The sequence below is a fragment of the Nelusetta ayraudi genome, unplaced genomic scaffold (assembly GCF_046127955.1).
Source record: "Nelusetta ayraudi isolate G7.1 ecotype Tasmania unplaced genomic scaffold, CSIRO-AGI_Nayr_v1 ptg000070l, whole genome shotgun sequence".
NCBI lineage: Eukaryota > Metazoa > Chordata > Actinopteri > Tetraodontiformes > Monacanthidae > Nelusetta > Nelusetta ayraudi.
Window position 1 is genome coordinate 7,424,369 of NW_027466120.1, and position 21,171 is coordinate 7,445,539.

General features: G+C 47.8%; 1 protein-coding gene across 1 annotated transcript in view; it reads right to left on the bottom strand.

The window, feature by feature from the left end:
• Positions 1–21,171, bottom strand: part of plxna2 (plexin A2) — a 138,764-nt gene that overhangs the window by 93,899 nt on the left and 23,694 nt on the right. Inside the window, exon 3 of the mRNA XM_076041900.1 lies at positions 481–615. Coding sequence (XP_075898015.1) covers positions 481–615 — 135 coding nt within the window. The remainder of the gene's footprint in view (positions 1–480; positions 616–21,171) is intronic.

Below are 21,171 nucleotides of genomic sequence, written 5' to 3' on the forward strand. Positions count from 1 at the left end.
TTTTATTGATATGATGATGATGATGATGATGATGATGATCTGACCTATTTTTAATACTATATTAAAAAAATAAACCTTATTTAATCAATTGAAACAATGAAGGGATGGTGAAAGGTCTCTCTTCTCCTCTCCTCCTCCCGCTGTCCCTCTTTCACCTCACCACTTCCTCTTCCTCTGTCTCTTCTTCCTCTTCCTCACCTTTTCTTTGTCTCTCTCTCTCTCTCTGCCTGCCCTCATTGTTCTCCTTCATTAGTGAGACACTGCCACACTGCTCCCCCCCACCCCCCCACCCCCCCCTCCTCGCTGCGCCACCGGGTTTATTTATAGCTGACCGAGACTAGCGGTGCCGCTCGTGTCAAGAGGTTGGACACTTCGGACCGGGCCTCCAGCGGGACCAACGCTTTTTTGTGAGGGATTTGGGTTTGCATATTAAAAAAAAAACATTTCCTTTGGCGGCTGGAAGCTCTGCCTGGCACTCACCTGTCTCTCGGACATGACGTAGAGGTAGTTGCGATCGAGGGAGAAGGCCATGTCTCTCAGGACTGGACTCCCGTCCTTGATGACAGATATGGTCTCATACTGGACGCCACCGTGAGGAGGTCCATCCACGCGGATCTGGAAAAGCACACAAACAAAAAACACACAGCGGTCAGAGATTGATTGCTATTTATAACAATACAGAAGCAGGAATGGGAGCGAGAGAAGAAATAATCAGATCAATGATTGACAGGTATGACAGACTCGGGTCAAATAATATTCGCCAAACAATCTGTCGTTCTTGTTCAAGTCGTCAACTGTGGTAGCTGGAAATACTCCACCCGCTCTTGAAGGCAGCGGAAGGAAAAAAAATGAAAATTCTACCGCTGCTTTTCAAAAGCGTCCTCTCTGCGTGTGGCGCGTGTATTATTTCCTGTTATGAGGAAAAACGTCAGCGCCTGGTGATTTCATTGGGGATGAGGTTACGACAACTGTTAAGAATTATTGGCCGATGTTATTAGACCTTTGTGAAACCTTAGCCTTGTTTTCCCTTTTCTCCCCCCAGATGAATGATGTCCTCTCTGAGCGAGGCTTTGAAGTCAGGAGCCAAAGTCAGCTCAGTGCGAAAACACGGCTGTGGCGTTCTAATGACGACTAGCGCCCCTCCCTGACCCTCCAGGGTCAGTGCCCATCACCGCATGCAGGCCACCGTGTGCAGCAGCGCTGCTCTAAATCTGAGAGACGTCGCCGTGACGTCACACGTCAACAGGGGGCGCTCCGCCCCTGGACGCTAATGGCTCTATCATACGTCCACCTGGCCCAGCCGCTCCTCTCCTCCACCCAGACATTCATCCATCTATTCAGACGGTGACAGCACCAAAGAGCGAATCTCTACAAAGCGGCGCGGAGGGGAAAGTCAAGGTCACACGTCTGTCAAAAAGACTCCGCCGCACACACGCCAGCCTTCCTGCGAAATGTGTGTCAAACCGCTGAACAGTCGAGTGAAACAGAAACGGGTGGAGGGGGGAAAAAAGTTGTGCAAGTTCACACAAAGGCCCCGGAGCTTTGCCTTCAAAGCTGGAGGGTGAGCCGAGTGCGCGACGACAGCAGGCGGCGTAGTGAAGGAGGCCGCGGCTCAAAGCGGCCGAGCCTTCCCCGCTTGACCTACGTCTGACCTTGGCAGCTCCATCCAAACATGGAGGAGAAGACATATGTGAAAACCATATGCGGGAGAAAGGGGAAGGGGGGGTCGGGCAGGATGTGGGGGCTGTGCCAGTCTTCATCTGGTCACTGACACGGCCGTGCGGAAGGGAGACCTCAGCAAATATGCTCATCCATAAAGCATGTCGGCGTTCGGCCAGGCCGACTCTGTGCTGCTCGCCGGGGTGTCCTGTGTGTGTGTGTGTGTGCGCACACACACACACACACACACACACACACACACACAGGAGCAATCGTGTGGCGCGGTGATATGTGTCCTCGCGGGCGGCCGCCAGGGATCACAAGATAACCCCGACCTTTTCTCTCCCTGGCGTCTGCAGTTCATCTGAATCAGATGGCTATCAAACAGCCTCCCGCCGCTGCTCCCGGGGCCTCGCAGCTCACACTGGGGCCTCGCAAGTCACACTGGGGCCGCTGTCACACACTCAAACACAGCCGTCAGACAGCCCGTCCAGACCCACAACCCTCAGCGCTATCCCAACGCAGGAGCGGCTTTCACACACACTTGAGCGAGGCCGCCGAGCAAATGACCCTCTGCTGATAAACACACTACAGAGAGAGACACAAACCATGAATGGCCTCTTTTCCCAGTCAGCAAAAAACAGTCTGGTCGCCTGCCCCTGTTGTACACACACTGTTTTTCCAACAGTGTAACCTCACTGGCTCTCACGGGGAAGGAACGAACAGCAACGCTGTGGAAACACTCGAACCGTGAACACACACACACACACACACACACACACACACACACGCAATCCCCCGCTTTGTTGCTTCTCACGGAGCAGCTTTCAACAGCTGCTGTAAAAATTTGCAAAGTGTGCCGCAGTCAAACACACACCCACAACTTTGCGAGGCAGTGCGAGAAATTGTGTGCGTGTGTTTTTAAAAATAGGTTTGGCTGAGTGGGATGTAGCGCAGGGTCACACCAAGGAAGGGAAACGATCAGCAGGTTGATGCAGAAATAAAAAAAAATACATAGCGCTTACTGCCCCCCCCCCATCCCATCCCTCCCTCCATCCGCTCACCCTTGCTTTCCTCCCACGCTCCCACCCCGCACCTGAGTGAGCGACTCTCTCAGCTTTCTTTTCCTAAGCGTCACTTTACTCCCGCCTGCTCTCCCAGGTACGCAATTCAATCCCCTCTCTGCCCCATTTGACCCTGCATTATTTATCAGGCGGCGCTGAGAAGGCTGCGAACAGGTTGAGTTCATACCTCCGAGCATTTCTGTCAAAATTGCCCCCCGCCGCCCACCCCCCACCCCTGGACCATCTATTTTAAGGAGGGCCTATCTGGGGAAGCAGCCCCTGGTGGCCCACTGAGGCGCCCGTGGTTGGTTTAGTGCTGGTGTAGCGCGGCCCCCCATTTTGTTTTTTTCAACACCAAAGCGATTAACCGGCTTCTCTCCATCATCGTCGTCTGACGGCTGCGGCCGAGTGCGCCGAGGGGACGACAGAGATGGCCGAGGGGGAGCGTGATCCACCGAGTGAAGAGCATTTTGAGAAAATTAAGAAAACATCTGAGAAGTAGCACAAATGTCAGAAATGATCATATTAAACAGACGTACACAGAAGCATTGTGAAGGAGACTCAGAGAAGTGAGGACAGAAATAAATCTCCCCAGGCATCACAGAGTGGGAGGACTTCTAAATCAGCTCGTTCTAAACTCTGGAGTGCGTGCACAGTTGTTATATTTAGGATTTTTTTTTTTTTTTTTTTTCAAACCTGAAACATTTGATACCTGAAAAAAAAACCAAACCTTTGACGATAAATTTTAAAACACAGTAGGGCCGAGTGTTTTAAACTGTTAAAACTAAAAGATGAAATAAAAGCGACCACTAGGTGAGTTTCCGTCATGCATTTCTATTCCATTTATGAATAATCAGATGAATAAGGGCTGAAGGAGCGAGGAGATTCAGCAGAAATGAGCACATTTGCCACAAAAGGGTTCATACAGTCACTGTTCTTTTTCAAAAGAAGAAATCAGGAAATATAATTTAAATAAACATTTCTATAAAATAGAATGCAGATAATATCAATCAAAAGGTTCTACTCTCCACAGGTTGTGGTTCAAGGAGCATATCTGATGCCCTAGTGGGTGTTTCACAGACTGTCTGTGTCAGAACTGAGTGGGTTCACTCCAGAAGAGTCCGTGGCATTGCTGGAAATATGCATTTTGCTCATCTTGACATTTCCAAAGTTCATATTTGACATGCAGAGGTGTTTCCAAAAAAGCTGTTTTTTATGAACCTGATTCTTTTCCTGATGCACCAAAGTTTATCCACTGCTGTGCATTGGTTTCCACTCCATTCACTTGACATCTGCTGGATTTTCTTCAATCTACTTACCCCGAGTTTGCTGTCAATTTAATGGCAAACACACCACTGTCACAGACCATGTGTTTAAGAGTACAAATGGAACAGAGAGAATTCTGGAGCCTGCGTGCAAACAAAAGGAAATTTCACACAATTACAGCTGTTGAGTTTTAATGCCGCCACATCCTTTATAAAAAAGTAAAGCGCCGCCTTTCTATTTACAAACTTTTTGTGACAGCCTCTAGTCAGGCATCAACTGGTGGTTCATGAGTCCAGCAGGGAAGCCATGGCAGCAGCATCAGAGGCTTCCCCTTGTGGCTACAAGGGTCTGTGCCAGTGGGGTGCTTTTGATCCGGCCATGTAAGCATTCCGGGAGAGAGGGAAAAAAAAAAAACGTTTCAAGGTTGACCAAACTCCAATTCAAATTGCCCCTCTGCCTTTTTTCTCGCTCGCTCTCGGCCTCCATTGAACACAGTGCCATATCGCCAAACGTCTGGGCATGTGTGAGGCAATTTGCTGAGCAAAAAGTGCTGAATAAATCCAGTAAAAGTGCATCAAAAGTACATTTAATGTACTTTCCGGTGCTGCTGTTCAGAGATATGATAGAGAGGGAAATGCCAAACAAGCGTTTTGCCTTTGCAAAAGCACAAATGACCTCTTTTAAAAATGCACCGTTTGACACTCCTTGCAAATTTTGTGTTTAAGAAAGGTTTTAAAAAGTAACGCATATGATGACACGTTTAACTATATGAAGATCTGTTTCGCGGCGGGAGTGTTTCCTCAAAATAGTTGCCACTAAGTTCTTGAAAAATGTTTCTCCTCCAATGGCTGCAGCTGTTTGCCATTACCTGAGGGCAGCTTTCTTCTCTCGTTTAGATTGCTATTTTCTAACCTCGGCCTCGAGGGAGACTAGCATTTCTGAAACAGGACGCACATGTTTACATGAGGCTGCCAACACCAATACTGATCCACCTGAGTGTATATGTTATCCCACCACTACATTACAGCTGGCGGAGCAGACTGTAACCCACACATGGGAACCTTGAGCAAACCACATCATCTACCGCACTCAACACCAGCACCTTGAACCAGGGGAGGATTATGTTAATTTGTGGCTCTACCTCCCTGCTACATCCTGCTCAAGAAAAAAAAAATAAAAAGGGTTGGTCTTATTTTCCTTTTTTTAATGCGTGGAGGAGGGCGGCGCTTTCATATTGAAACTCAAAAATACGCAGTGTTTGAAGAGAACAGGGCTGAACTCGCTAAGTAACCTGCCTGCCAGCTATCTGCAGCATCGACACTAATCCAGTTCAACAGTCTTGGAAAGGCTTCGCCTCTATCTGGATGATCCCACACACTGGATTAGATTGTGCACTAGCACCACCACCGCACTCCCCAGCTCTGCTCTGACTCAGCGCACTGACCCCTCGCGAAGACACGGCTCCGCTGAGAAGAAAGGGAAGCTTTGGAGTCAAGCTGGGTGACGTTGGTTGGAAAAGACACGGGTCGCGGACCTGGCATCCCGTGCCAGGGTGTTTTTTTCTTCAGTGGAGTTTGGGATTCTCATCTCAAAAACAAAGCCGTGCTTTCTTTAGACATCTGCAGCATGTGTTTGGAGGGAAGCGGTGTATGATTACAGCCTCGGGCCCACTGATCCAGACCCATAATTCACTTGATGAATGAATTCACTTCACATTTGGGTCTGGGGTTGAATACATTCATGACGTTGTCAGCGGGTTTTTGGCAGTGATTCACTGAAGAGTGCTGATGCAACCGGTGTATCCACTGCTCGTATTAGTAACCATACAGCCTATTAGAGTGTTAATGTAGTTTAATCCTCTCACCAGTTGGATGTCTACACAACTTCGCGTGAAAGCAGTTTTGTCAATGTTTGTTCCCACTGCCCACACATTGTAATCTTCTCTGCTAAATCTCTCGACCCAGAAAGTTGTGTTTGTTATTTGATTCTACATTATGGCAAATTATATTTCGTGATCAAAAAAAAAATATACCCACAATACCGTTGAAAAAGTCATTTCTTCATAGACCTCCATTATAACCAGTTTTATGACATAATCTCACACTTAGTTGTGTGAGCTAAACCATATTAGCGTAAACAAAGCATTATGGTGTATATTTTAGGTTCAACCTACTTTTAGTGTGCTCACACAGAATCTTGCGCACTTATTATTAATCAGACATTCAAAATAATTTTCTTTAAACACTAAAATGTTCCCACACTTGTTCAGGACATCTTGACTCATTTTCATGCACTCTTAATGATGGCAGAGCATTCAAGATGATTACTTCATAATCTGGTTATAATGGAATCTGATGCAGAAATGAGTCAGTGACCCGACTGACCCCAATCTGTTGAACGGAAGTGTATATATTTCTTCCATGAGGACCGTTTTGATATATGCCAAAGGGTCTTTGTTATAGTGCACATGTATCTGAGCTCTACATGTTACACAGCAATGTGAAAAAAACAGTGAAAGCAGTGCATGAGGTGTTCTGACAGGTCAGTTATCCAGCCCCCGAGGAGACAGAAGTATATTTCTCAGCCCGGAATGAAGTCAGTCCCTTGGGGCAGGAGTTCATGGTAGTGAGCGAACTGGTAGTGGATGAGTCATCCACGGCCAGATTCCGCTCATATTTTACTCCATTTAACACAGGGACACAGGCAAACGCACACCGACGTACGCACGGCCATACGCTGATCGCCGTGCGAGGCTCATGCAGCCGCACGGACGGGCATTTATCTGACCGCTGCAAACACGGGAGAGATACCAATCAACTGGCTGTACTCAACTGTCTGACAGAACAGTGTGTACATGCTAGACTCACCATCTTTATCTCTTCACATATCCGGCTGGGAACCCCGGCTGGAAGTGAGGCAGACTACTATTGTATTTCCTTCAGGTACAATGGGTAGTGGCTATTCAGCTGAGTGTGTAAGTGCATGCATGGGTGTGTGTGTGTGTGTGTGTGTGTGTGTGTGTGTGTGTGTGTGTGTGTGTGTGTGTGTGTGTGTGTGTGTGCGCGCGCGCTGGTGTCTGTTTGAGTCAGCCTCTTTCTCTCACTTCTTACTACACTAGGAGAAAACATGGAGGCTCTCTCTGCCTCGATAACGCATCTAATCCATCACCTGTGTCAGGCTGAAGGATTCTGGTGTCAGCGGCAAGCAGCATGGAGAACTGTGATGCAGTGTGTGTGTATGTGTGTGTGCGCAAGCGCGCACGTGATACCTCCCCCTCCAAACCAGAAAGTAGTTTTCTCTTTTTTTTTTATTTATGTTCCTGTTTTACAACAAAAGCTCCTATAAAGCTTACGGTTGCCTGCTTGCCAATACGTGGTGTGTGCCTCTTCCCATCGGGCTGACTCAGGCCAAAGAGACCTCTTAGCGGTGATGGAGCAGTGAAACATGTAGGCAGACAGGCAGGCGGAGGGAAGCGCACGGATACGTCTGGAGACTGAAGGGAAAGGTGAGGAAGACAGAGGAGGAAGAGCACTACATGGTGCTAAAGCGGTAAAACAGACTTTACTCGCCACGCAAGCGCCATTGTCTGTCTGACCTCCTCTGAGGGAGGTAGTAGATCTCTTGAAATGAACTGGCCAGTAGATACATCGGGCAACTGGTCCTTATTTTCAGCCAGGCAAAGTGAAGCCTACTGACTTATGTCGGCATCTCCATGAACTCTCTCGTACAGAGTTCTCCTCGTCCGCTTGCGGAGAATAACAAGAGCTGGACCCAATAAATCACAAATAATAACCATTCAAATGGCCGATTTTTATCAGCACCGACAGCCCGCACATGTCGAAGGCAAACATCCGATAAAACCCGAGTCTCAGCAACCAATCTTGCCACGTGGGCTTGTGGAACGGCTCCATCCACAACTCATTTGTTTCCAAGTTTTTCCATCTCTTTAGCGACATAACTCGCTAACTAAAACATGATTGTGTCAGCACTTTTCCCTGTTGGCCCCTGAGTCCACATAGAAACCAGAGTGCGGGGTGCATTAAGGGTTTCTGTGGTAGGATGAGATCAGCGCCAGCACACACATGAAGCACAGCGGCAAAAATACATGGCCTATATTTAGCTGCATGTTAAAACACTGAAGTGGGGAGCGAGGGGGGGAGCAGTGGATGAGCAGGTGATGGATGCAGGCCAGGAAGGTTCAGAGGAAGAGCAGGAACGGAGAGATGTGGAAGGATGGTGTTCACATCCAGTGTGGAGAAGCCATTTTCCACTCAAATGGTACTCAAACAGTGAGGGAAAGATGCTTTACATACACAAACTAGGAAACCAGTGCCACTATAGTGGCTGTTTTGGCCGAGTTGACAAAAAGAAAGTGAGCAATAGAGAGATATTCTTAGACGTTTACTGAAGAAATGAAAATTTGAACACCCTATTCTCTAACAGTTGTGTTTTAAGAAGAGCCACCAACAAAAGTCTGACCTCTAATGACACTCAACTCAGAAGCAGGTTGCAGGAAAAGAGAAATGCAGTGCTGCAAAAGGAACAAAGCAGTTGCACGACTGCTAGCGCACACACACGCAGCCACAGCTCTGATGATTCGGCACAAGTTATCATTGAACTGTGGAAATAAATAAATTAAACCTCAACACAAAGAAAAATAATAAATCCAACCTTCTGTTGTCTCCCTCGCCACACTTCAAAGTAGATCACAGGGACGCGTGAATCAAATAGCAGCTTACAGAAGGTTCAGGTGAAGGCCAAATTAGATGAAATTGTTTCGATTTCTCCCACAGGACCTGAGAGATTTAAATGTGGGGCAAGATTGGCAGGTAGAAATAAGATACTCGTAAATTATAGCCAGCGGGATCCGTGCAGTAAATGAGAAATTACATATAAAAAAAAACACGGCTCGCTCACCGTCAATCGCCCACGTCAATTGCACAAACTATTATAACCTTGCAATATATCCCGTGGTAGCAGTGGAATGTATTTGCTGGTGGTGAATGAGCAGGCCATTGACAGATGTAATACACAGCCGCGAGGCTTTGACACTCAATAGAGTCCTCGTCAAGGCCACATTAAGGCGAGTCTTTCTTGACTTGAGTGGGACCATTAACAGACCAGCTCGTGTTCGGTCATGAGACATGGTGGTCAATGGCAGCAGCGGAGGTGAGAAAACAGTGTAACGTTAGACCTTTGACCAGTAACATTCATAGTTCTGTTTATTTTGGGAGTCGTCTTTGACTAAGCTGTTGTTGTTTTGCCAACAATGCCATTACTTCTCATTTGATTTCACTTCTATAGTGTGTTAAAGTCTTTTTGGTTCAAATAATCACATATGGTCAATTCTGCAGTATTCTTGTTACTCACCATCACAATCAGTAATGAATTTGATATGGACTGTTTCCTCACTGGTGGTTACATGCAACTTGTATAGATACATACAAGTTGTTTTTATCCAGGACCAAGTGTGTGATATCTAGTGTACTAAGTTCCTTCGTGATGAAGGAAAGGAAATTCATGTTCTAGTGATTTTTCATAATTTTTACATTTACATCTGTTAACACTGAACTCTTCTAACTTAGATTTAGCATAAAGCAGAAAGGTTTGAGAGCGTAAGTAAAGAAGAAATACCTATTTTTTAACAGGATTTAATACACATACAAAAGTCTCTTTGTTGTCTAGGCAGTAATAAGCATTTAAATTGACATTTACTGATGATGTATGGGGTGGGGTTTGGGGGGGGGGGGGTAAGCCTGTCTCATCTTTGAGTGACATTACATCGATACCCTATCACCAAGCCATGCCTTATATAGCTCCATAGAGACGAATGTCACAGCCTTTCACCTCCTATAACAGCGGACACACCAGGTTCCCAGCGAGCGCTGGATAATTGGCGCCTCTCTCTGAGCCTTCCACAATGAGACAAGGAGGGAAATGGACAACAACACGCTGTGAACCCTTAACCTCGGCGGGCCAGCAGAAACAAAGTAGGAGGAGGGAGGGATAAGAAAGTGGGATGAGCGAGGAGGGACAGGGGTTATCCAATCAGTCATTTGCAGGGAGACAGAGATGCCACTGATGAGCTGGGTGGTGGAGGTTAAGGGGGTTGGATTGTCTGACCCCATTCAGCGCGCTCACAAGAAAAGCAGGCCAAAACCCTGGCGCTGGACAAGGGTTGCCATGGCAACCCTTCTCCCCTTGGGCATAGGATCAGCAGGGAATCAACTGAAAGCGTGTGTCTGTGTGAATGGTGTATTTGGAGTTGCTGGAAACAAAAGTGTTATGTCATCAGAGTGGTTTTGGCCATAGGGGGCAAAGGAAGAACCGCTCAAGACACCGAACAAGCTGTTTTTTTGGATCTCTGGTCGTCAGATGACTTTTGCTGGATTCAGGGTTGCCTTTTTCTTCCCCTCCCCAAGTGAGAACATGTGGTAACATCAGCTTTGCCAGGAGACACCGGCATTCCACCACCGCATGCAATCTCTTAGGAGGCAAACAGGATATGTTGGGTCATGACTCCAATTAAACATGATTTATCTTCATAGGTTAACAGCTTTTTGGTGCGGTTGCAACACCGGCAGTGTTTTCTCGCTGGCCACACACATATTTTGTTTTCTGAGCTGAAACAAAGATTCCTGCGTCTGCTCGTTTCAAGAACCGCGTCCGTCTGCAGACACACAGTGCCAATGTAATAACACGTTTCATACATAGGCTGAAATGAAGAACATTCTCTGACCGATGCTGTCCTCCACTTTGCGCTACTTCAGAAAAAAAGGTCCTAAATTGAGTCAAAGAGGAAACAAGCGAGTATTATGCATTGCTTTTCAAGGCAATGGCGCTGGGTAACGATTTTTAAAGTATTTCAATTGAAAATATATATATTACTCACCAGTACAGCCACCGATTAATACTAATGGATGCATGTATGTCTGCATGTAAGTCTATCCTGATCATCTAACCAACAAGGTGCACATGAATCGCAAATCACTTGACTGAACTAGACAAACAGTTTCACTGTACATTAATGAATTGGCTGAGGATGGATGGCATTCATACCTCCACTCTGGGAAGCAGACGCATTGCAAGCATGTGCAAATGCTGCACACGCATAAAACAAGCTAATGACTTTCAGGCGCGTTGGTTTCCACGCAGAAGCGGCGTAGCGGGCCTTGATTCATTAGGCTGCTAACGAGAAAACACCGTGAGGAGTGACTTGCGGCTCCACGTTTCCATGCACATTCATGACAGCAGGGAGCTGGCAGTCAGACAGGCTTGTATACATAGGGATCGTAAATGTCCCCGTACGCGGTGACTGCACGTCTCTGTTTGCGCATTACACATGCAAAGCGGCGGCGCGTCAGAGACACTCATCAGTTGAGGCACGTTTTGGTGACGGAGCATCTTCCTTCATCCCCAAAAACGCACTCCGCCCAGTCGCACGCTCCCTCGTCGCCCTCTCTCATCCCCTCATAACTCATATGGACACTCTGGAGAGGCAGCAGAGGAAAATGCTGCGTATGCAGAATAGATGAGCAGCATCCACTGAGGTCAGAGTCAGAAGAAGGAAGGAGAGCGAGTAGGTGGAGGTGTGCGCCTGTGTGTGTGCGCACGCGCATGCGTGTGCATGTTTGTGTGTGATGCAAGCACATTTTGTAGTCTATGAATCTTCACTAAAGCTTTTTTAAAATTGTGCACTAATCTTGCGTCAGGATTTAATGCCTGCTCCTCTCCGCAAGGAATAGACCAGCCAGTTAAAGTATGCTAATTTGGTGGCACTAAATACACTGCTTTAAATGTCAACCTTCCATTATTACACACAAACACACTCTTCCTGCCTCGGGACACACACACACACACACACACACACACACACACACACACACACACACACACACACACACACACACACACACACACACACACACACACACGCGCACACGCATGCGCGCTCGCAGGCGCATGCACAAATCAAGCCGCTGCTGCAAGGACGCGGGAATATAGAGCGTTATAAATCACAACCACTTTGGTGAAATCAATAAGCGAACGAACAAAAGATATTTGCGACGGCGGTGCAACGAGTTGAGCGCAGATCGCTGCATCTTTTATCTGTTTGGGCAGCCGTGAAGAGTAACAAGGAAGGAGCGCAAGTGAGAGAGACGGAGGGGAAGGCGAGAACGAAAATAAGAGGCGGAGAGGCGGAGAGACGGAGAGGCGGAGAGACGGAGTTCAAGTCGGAGGCCGAGTGCAGCTACGGAAAAGCAGAAAGCAATCAGCGCGCACGCCGCTGGAGAGAAGCCTGGCACTCCTCCCCAACCAAGGGTGACAGCGCCATTAATTCTATTAACCCTATTAGTATTCCATCCTCATCGCCCCACTGGGTCAATACACACCTCCATCACACTACAAAGCTTCTGCTTCCCTCCTACATATGCAGAGGCAGAGCAGCGCCGGGCGAGGACGGCTGGACAAACAGGCGCCCAGACGGCGCCCCTCCCTCTGCCAGGACACCAGTTGTAACGGCCAGTTGCTTCTGACGGAGCGCCGCAGTCCGCTGTCTTCTCCCCGACGGAGAAATGTCAAGAAAACAACGGAGGTGAGGAAGAGCAACAATGAGCACAAGCACTGCAATCTGTACGCGTGGTGTACATTTGTTGAAATGTGAAAAAGCTTCATCAGATTTAAGCAAAACTACAGCCATCTTTTATTAAGTCCTTAAAGTTGAACTCCTAAATTTCCTTCATCCACACACACACACACACACACATTATGGCACCATTTGTTCATTTGCATTTCACAGCTTTGTGAGTGATTTTGACACCTCAGTCTAGTTCAGATGTTGCCAGTCTACTCATGGCTTCTTAAAGCTACACTGTGCTCATGCTTTAAATGCCAGGAGAGCATGCTTGCTGGATTTGTTGGCCCTATAAAATAGAACTACAGTGCAATCAGCATTTTCATCATTCTTGAATCAGGTTGTTATTTTCCATCTTGTGTATGCAAATGTTTGTACATATTCACATAAAACCAAGAAATGTTTTGGTGAAATAAAAGTCATTTCATTTGTTTATATATTAGTAACTAATAACAGTCTTTGAGGAGCAGGTCGCCCCAGGTGTAAGGGCAACGAGTCGATATCGAGACACAATCTCCACTTCTGCTCCTCAACAGTTTGGCCCATTGTTTTTTCTTCTTTATTTTCTCCGTTTTGGCAGCGCGGCGGAGATTTACAACTTGTGTTGCGCCCTGGCAGGATACTTTGCACATGACAAAAAAAGACTATAAAAGAAACAACAACACAGCAACATGGCAGCGCAACAAGCAATTAGATGAAGTGCAACAGCGCTTGTTATTTCTAAATATAAAACTGGACATGGAGCACAACCAAAACCTGTCTGAGCCTGACTGCTGGTTTCAACTAAAGTTGTCTCTCACTATTGAAGTAAGTCTGAGAGCCTTTTGTTGGAAATTATACACCAAAAAAAAAAAAAAACCCTTCTGGGTGTGAGGACAAAAAAAGAAATAAATAAATAAAAAAGCCATAAAGCTGCTTGGGGTGACAAGTGGTGTGGAGAGGCAGGGGGATGAGTTAAGGTGTATGTGACAGCCTAAAACCAACTCTCTCCTCCCATCTTGTTCCCCTCTCCACCCCGTCCGCCTGCAACTCACAGCGGCTGAGCCAAGTAGCCAACAGACAGTCGCGTACCAAGTATGTAGGACAGCGCCATTAGGGCATTAGTGCCGGTCAGCGGCCAGCCAGTGAGTGTGTGTGTGTGTGTGTGTGTGGTGTGTGTGTGGTGTGTGTCGTTAAGAAATTGGTTATATGCAATAACACCCCTGGCGGCTGGGGAGGTTTGGGGTGGGGAGGGGAGGGGGGGGTAACAATCTGATTGGGTTTGATTTTTATGCATCGTAAAGATGTTAAAACAAGGCGAGTTGAGCAGTGCGGCCTCACTTCATCTCCAGCTGCGTTGCCATGACAGCTTTTCGCAAAATATTTCGCGATATTTCTAAAATTTCGACAAAGTACAATTGCGGTTTGCAGGTGTTTCCACTGAATGGTGTGAAGCGCACGAGCCGTAATTCTCCTAAAATCTGGCGGGATGAGATTTTATGAGGTTTACGTTGGCTTTTGTTTGTTTAAGTTTGTTTGCTGTCAAGAATGGTTGTTATATATAAAATATTCCGTCTTCTCTTCCGTCCATACATAACGCGCCTTTTTCACTTACAGTGAACTGGTCACGTGACCACGTACGTCGCGTCAACTGACGTGAAAATATGAAAAAAAAGTGTTTCCATGACACTTCTGTGAGGTACCTTTATATGGACGTCTACAAAACCACCTCGTGAGAGCGTCAAAACCTTTTGGCCATATTTCAGAGGTCTTTTTTCCAAGTTTAGCTGTTTCCATCACCAGTTTTTTATTGCGATATTTAGGTTTTGGGGCATTCTAGTGGTCATGGAAACGCAGCTACTCACTCCTACTTTATAGGGTCACTGCAAAAGTGCTGCTTTGCCTGGCTTGCGCACGGAATGAGTCTGTTCTTTATCTGAGAAGGCCCATATAACCACAAGGAATTAAACCAACAACCCTCCTCTTTCCCTTTTATTTCGCTCCTTCTCCAACGGCGCCTGCACACGCCGCCCGTGCACGCACGCACGCACGCACACTTGCACGCCACTCTGCACTCTGGCCCGAAGCAACGGCGAGAGAGAAAGAATAAAGAGTTGTGACAGCTCTTCCTCCCCGTCTCCTCCTCGCTCGCAGTCCAGCCGCGGCACTGATGGTGGAGGGGTGGGGGTGGGGTGGGGTGGGGTGGAGGGCGGGGGGGGCAGCAACCTCTGCTGTGTCTGGGGTTGAGGGAGTGCAAAGCGTGATCTTTTTCTGCTGTCTGGCCTGACTGATTCAGGCCCATGTAACCTGGGGGATTAGCCATTTCCTCTGCATAAATCCACTTCTGTGAGGTAATGTCTAACATTAGCGTCCCGTCCTGGCCGCCGTGGAGGGTCTCGTTACACTGAGAACGCTCTGCCAAAAAGCGTTCCAGACTAGCGTGAAATCCAAAGAGGAAACGCGTTACAGTGTTCTTGCCATTTTCTTTCACCGTCGCACCAACTCCGACGCCTCGGCCGGATTTACAATGAGATCGTTCAGCAAGGAGACGGCGTTCATCGGTGTTTGTGCTTTGAAATTTGAATGTCAAGGCCGCGCGTAATTGATACCTTGATGAGCTGAGCTGAGGCTTCAGGTGCCCTTCGAGACCGACGTCAAATCCGTTTTCTCCATTTTCTCTCTGGGCTCTGACCACAGACTCCAGCCTGGCTGCTGCATGTTTAGCTTGGTGTTCCAGATTCCCCCATAACTCTCTGGCTTCCTGTTATCCCACAACTGGGCTCTCTTTCCTGCTTGTTCTTCTTACAGTAAAAGCCGCATAAACGCTTGGGTCAAGACAAATCTCGCGCACTGTTTTTCCATCCTTGACGGCCGGGGCGGAGGGATTGGGAAAAAGTACAGGCCTTGTGGGAAGGATTCATAGCGCGCTGATGTAACTGCCTACACTTCTCCCCCTCCCTGACCGCTGCTTACACTCTTTTTTGTTCCAACTGACAACAAGAGGCTATATAACTGTGTCCATATGTGGGAAGGAGCCACAAAGAAAAAAAAAGAGAGGAGCTGGATAGAGGAGGGGGAGGAGGAGGAGGAGGAGGAGGTGGTGGTGTTTGGTGGCCAACGGTTTTTGGGAGACCAGGGGAGGTGTTTTCTCTTGTCTTAGTGGGGCAGACCCCCCCACCCCCCCACCCTTCCATGCGAGACACGCCACAGACACGCATGCACAAATTAAGTGAGGGGACTCTGGGCTGAGTTATGAGAAAGACGGAGAAGCCGCAGATGTCAGGAGGAACAGTGAGTATGAGGAACGCTTCCCAGGCTCCTGTACGCAACAACTTACAAGGAGCAGCAAGATTCACGCCAGCACTCTTGCCTGGGTACCAACATAAGCACTCTTGACCCAAAAGTCCAGTTTATTTAGTTAAGAGTGGAGCGGTTGTGTAGTTAGGGCCACTGGAAAAAGTGATACTGAGCACAAGTTGCCATGCAGGGTCAGCATAAACTGTGCCCAAACAAGGAGGTGGTCCGCTCGGTGCGCCATTCATCTTTGTTTCAACTGAAAACAAGATAGTTGTACGAATGTAAATGTAGCGACTGAACTAGCGAGCAGTGAAACTACTGCTGTTAATGTCTGAAAACACAAAACTACTGGCGTTGTAATAATAACACGTAGTTCTACACACAATGAAAAGCATGGACATAAACAAATGCAAGCTAGCCGATCCGTATCTGTCTGTGTGTGTGTATGTGCGTGTGTGTATGTGTGTGTACCTTTGTGCGTGTGTGTGTGTGTGCTTGCTGGCACATATCTCGGCCCATATTGCCATATACTGCACTGGCCTGGCACAGAACGATGCCAGTGATGTGAAAGCTGCCCAGCAGTGGAGAAGTTAATTGTGTCTGGCATATAACAAAACAACTGTGCCTAAATCAGTCTGAAGTTACTGATACAGAGCTATCATTGCAAAGCAATGTGAGCCATGACCTACCTTCACCCATGAACATGTCACAGCAAAGGAAACACACCTGCTGTGACCAGTCAGCAGGACAGAAGGGAATCTCAGTGGGATCTTCTGACACCAAGAGGTTGAACTGAGTTGAATCCCCAAGCAAGACTCATCCCAGTGGTTTTCTGGCTTCGTGTTAAATGAACTGTAATTTTTTTGTGTGCGTTAGACTAATAAACTAGAACCTACTACTATTTCTTACTTGGGTATGGCTTCCCTCTGAGAGGTACAGACACAAGCTGTAAGCTGCAGCAGCATGTTTAACAAAGGTTGAGCCATCACTGTGTAAACAGTGCGTTACTTCAGTGCTTATTGCACACAAAAAACAACCAAACACTAAAAAGTTTCCACTCTTGTCTGCGAGTTCAATAAATTGTGTGAATTCCCCTGTGGAACCTCTGAACGGAAGGAGCCTAATCAGTGTTATTAAGGGCCGCACATGTCATGTGTTCAGTCATGTAGGTGTTAAGCTAGCAGGGGTGGGGCTGGGATCGCTCGGGGTCAAAGATCACCAAATCCCTTCGTAAGTAAGCTCACGAGAAAAGGAAGCAAAAGAAAAAAAAAAAAAAAAGTGTCAGGGTGGGTCAAGAGGAAAACATTCATTTTCGGAGGCAGCGGCATCATGAACTGCCTCCACTTGGATTCAGGGCCTAATCCTTCACATTCAGCAAACAGGGTGCCTTTAACCAGATTAGCGCACAATAATCGGCTAAACACCATCGCGAAGAAGTCGGCGTCGCGTCTCGCCCAAACACTTCCGTGACACCAGCCAATCCTGCCATTCGATATGAATTACAGTGTGTAATCTACAGTATGTACAGTGCGCAGGTCCCAGACATCAGCAAAGCCAGGATCACCTCCAGTAATCCTCAGGAGGGGGCAGCACAATAGGGAATCATAATCTCAATTCCTTACAAAGGCAACAGAGCTTTTAGCGAGCGTGTGTGCGTGAGGGTTCCAGTGTGTGCTTTTTTTTTGGGGAGTGGGGGGTTGTGCTTTATGTGCGTGTGTGTGCGTGTGTGCTCTCGTGTATAAACATTCATACATGCATAAATGATTTTGGGGTCTCTGGGGTGTCTCCCGTCGTTGTGCGCCCCTCCACTGAACACATGCGTGATGGTTTCAGGCTGAAGGGGCGTCGGGGCCAGACGTTGGGAGTGTGCACGTGCGCACGTGTGTGTGTGTGTGTGTGTGTGTGAAGGGGAGGGGGGGTGTTGGGGTTCAAAGTGAGGAATGCAGAGTCCTGGGGGCAACAACGGCGGGAGACCAACTGGGGGTGAGCAGACACGCAGCGATACGGAAAGACCGAAGAGGAGAAGCTCCTCCCACGCAGACGTCTCCACCCCCCAACCCCCCCCAACACCTGATCTGAGCGGACCGTCCGTCTGCGCGGGGTTGGGGGGGTAAAGGCTGGGGGAAGACGGTCAGTCACGCACGAGCAGTCACGTGAAGGCCTGCCATGCCGACTTCCTGCTGGAGGTGGGTCCGCAGGGAGCCCCTCCATGATTCAATAACAATAATCCCCCAATGAAGCGCCGATGAAGCAGGCGGCTGCGGGGCGGAACCGCCCCTCCCTGCAAACCATCCTCCCATCACTGGCTGGGGAGGGGCTGTCGGTGGTGCAGGGTGGAGGGGGGGGAATCCAGGGGAACAGGCCCAGCTGACATGCTGCCTGCAGCCAGCAGCAAGGCAGGCAGGCAGGCAGGCAGGCAGGCAGGCAGGCAGACAGAGATCTCGTCTGTCCCTCCTCCTCCTCCTCCTCTTTCTCCCCCTCCTCCTCTGCAAACCCCACCCCCTGCTGAGTCGGAGACGGATCCGAGGAGAGCAGCTGCCTCCCACGCTGCTCCCCTGGACGGCTGAGCGGCAGTGACCGCCAGCCTGACCCGAAGCTCCGGCATCCAGACGCAGCAGAAAAAAAAGCTTGCAGACGGGCCGCAGACAACTGACACCTGCGGAGGGCAGAGGGAGGCTCTCTGAGGAGGTCACCTATCGATCACGATGGGCTCACATTAATCACCTTTCCCTTAATGCGCCGCGACAGCTGATTGACCCCTGGAATCCATGATCATTTGCCACCATCGTGTTTCACTTCACTAGGACGGCCGTCCTCAACCAGAACAAAACCAACCAAAGAAACCAAACTAAGCTCAAGTATTATCAGGCAGTCCGGTGCATAAATTCAATATCAGAATTATGATTATTATTGCTCGGTCATTCAGGATCTTTGGAGGCTCTTTCGAGTCAATGAACTATGACAACACATACAAGTTAGTTGAGACTTAATTGTTGCTGATGCCTTTTAAGTTAGAGAGGTGTTTTCAAGCAGATGCATAAAGGTAATTATGTGATAATGTAACAAAGTATGAATATAAGCTTGTGTGTGTGAAAACGTACAATGGTTTGAAGAAAAATCCTGGCTTTTTGAATAATTTAAATTCTTCTCTAACTTGGTCGCGACTGATTTGTTTGCAACGCTCGACAACAGCGGACATGAATAAATAATTAATAATAATAATAATAATAATAATAATAATAATAATAAATAAATTCATAAATAAAACAGGAATTTGCTATCCGCCAAACAACAGGTTGTTGTTTGCTCTCAGCTGGGCTTCTAAGCAAGTGAAGCTGCTTTTATTTTTCTTTGAGTTCTTCACATATGAAAAATTAAAGCGGTCAAACAAAAACTTCAAGTCCTGGTCGAGTCCCTGCGACTTAAAAACAGTCTTGGTAATTACATGCGACGCAGCCCTGCTCACTGTGTGCAGCTGCAAGAGTTCATGTGCCTCGGCGTCTCAACCCGTACGTGTTTCTACGTGCACGCACGTCCATGCCGTCGCTCCCTCGTCAGTCAGCAGGACGCCGCCTGTTGAAAGAAGAGTGCTGCGGTGTGAAGTGAAGTGAGAGGCCTCAGTCGGCCGGAAGAGACACTCCTGTCTCCACGTGCTGGAAGAGACAAAGCCTTCATGGTAAATCCACACCTACACATGGCAGTGTGCAGGTACAGTACGGAGCTGCTTCAGCCCAGACAGGCCTCCAAACACAGAAGCAACATTCTTCACACCCAACCTCGTTCTCACGTTGCGCCACAAAAATGCGCAAACACAAGTCGGGCACAGCAAGCTCGCTGACTCCCACCGCCACTGGCTGGAGTGAAAGTTAAGGCAAAGCTGTTATTAGGTGAACAGACTGCAAAGCTAAAAATAAAGGCAGACAAAGCAGCAGGCGACAAAGCCGTGAGTTGCTTTAGCTCACTGACATGAGTGGATGGCACCAAGTAGAACTGTGTGGAAGGAAAAACAGCTTTAAAGCAGAGGAAACACTGACCACCCACACTGTGGATGCAAAACACGGCAGCTGTGAGGAGTTTGTTGCAGGGGAGCTGTGAGACTACAGTCGCATTTGCCGCATCTGCATGGTGAGGACACTTCCTCTGCAGTGATTTGGAGCAAAGTGCAAAGTCCCGGCCAAACGTGCGCCTCATTTGGCGCCCAAAACCACTTTGTTCAAACAGAGATTGTGCCAAGAGTGGAAACAAGGCCCCGAAATCTTCATTCAACTGGTCCCACGGCAGGGTTTTAGTGGCGCTTCATTACTTTCTTAAGAGTAAATATTGACGGAGCCAAAGATGATTCAAAGATGATTCATTTCTCTTCCACTGTGCGGCGGGGTCAAGAGAACAGAGCCGGCTGGAAGACTTCTTAAACAGAACTGACAGCGCATGAGATTTTAGCGCAGAGTTCACGGCGTTGCGCGGATTCGCCGGCATCCTCGACGAGAGTCGGAACCTGGACGTGGGTAGAGAGAGGAAGGAGTGTTTACTTTGAGGCGCTGAGGATGTGCCGTCTAATCCCACATCTTGTGGGAACCTGTAATGCCGTCTGATACCTGTTTAGAGTGCAGACAGGCAGAGGCCCCTGTGCTTTGCCCCGCGGTGATGCATCTCGAAATGGCTCTTCTTGTATAGGAGCAGCACAATAACTCATTATGAGTCACAGACAGTTCGCCGTCTAAGCCACTACATTAGCGGCGTAAACACAGGATGTGGCGGCGCTGGAGAGGCAACGCACACTCACTCAGGCAGTGCTCGCACACAATCAGGAAGACAAAGGCAGATTAAAAAAAAAAGCAGATGCTTGTTTCTAACCTGTAAGAGCTTCTTTAGTAGCAACAAGAGTTGGAAGGTTTGGTCAGATTTTGATATAATTTTATTTCTTTTTTTTCCTGCAAATTCAGGACCAGTGGACATAATCTCAAACACTAAATATTGCTGGAAAAAAATCATTATTGTGTTTCAAAGGCTGTGGCTTGTCTATCTATCTATCTACTGTATCTACTGTATCTATGTATCTATCTATCTATCTATCTATCTATCTACTGTATCTATCTATCTATCTATCTAGTTAGGTTGTGGATGACTGTACTAAAAGAAATTTCACCTGGAGACTGAAAAGTAATCAAGAGAAGTGACTATGAGTGCAATCCATCGCAAAAGCATGGGGTGTCCAAAAACTTCAGTGAACAAAAAAAATGAAATGAAGAAAATGCCATGAGCCTGCAAGGT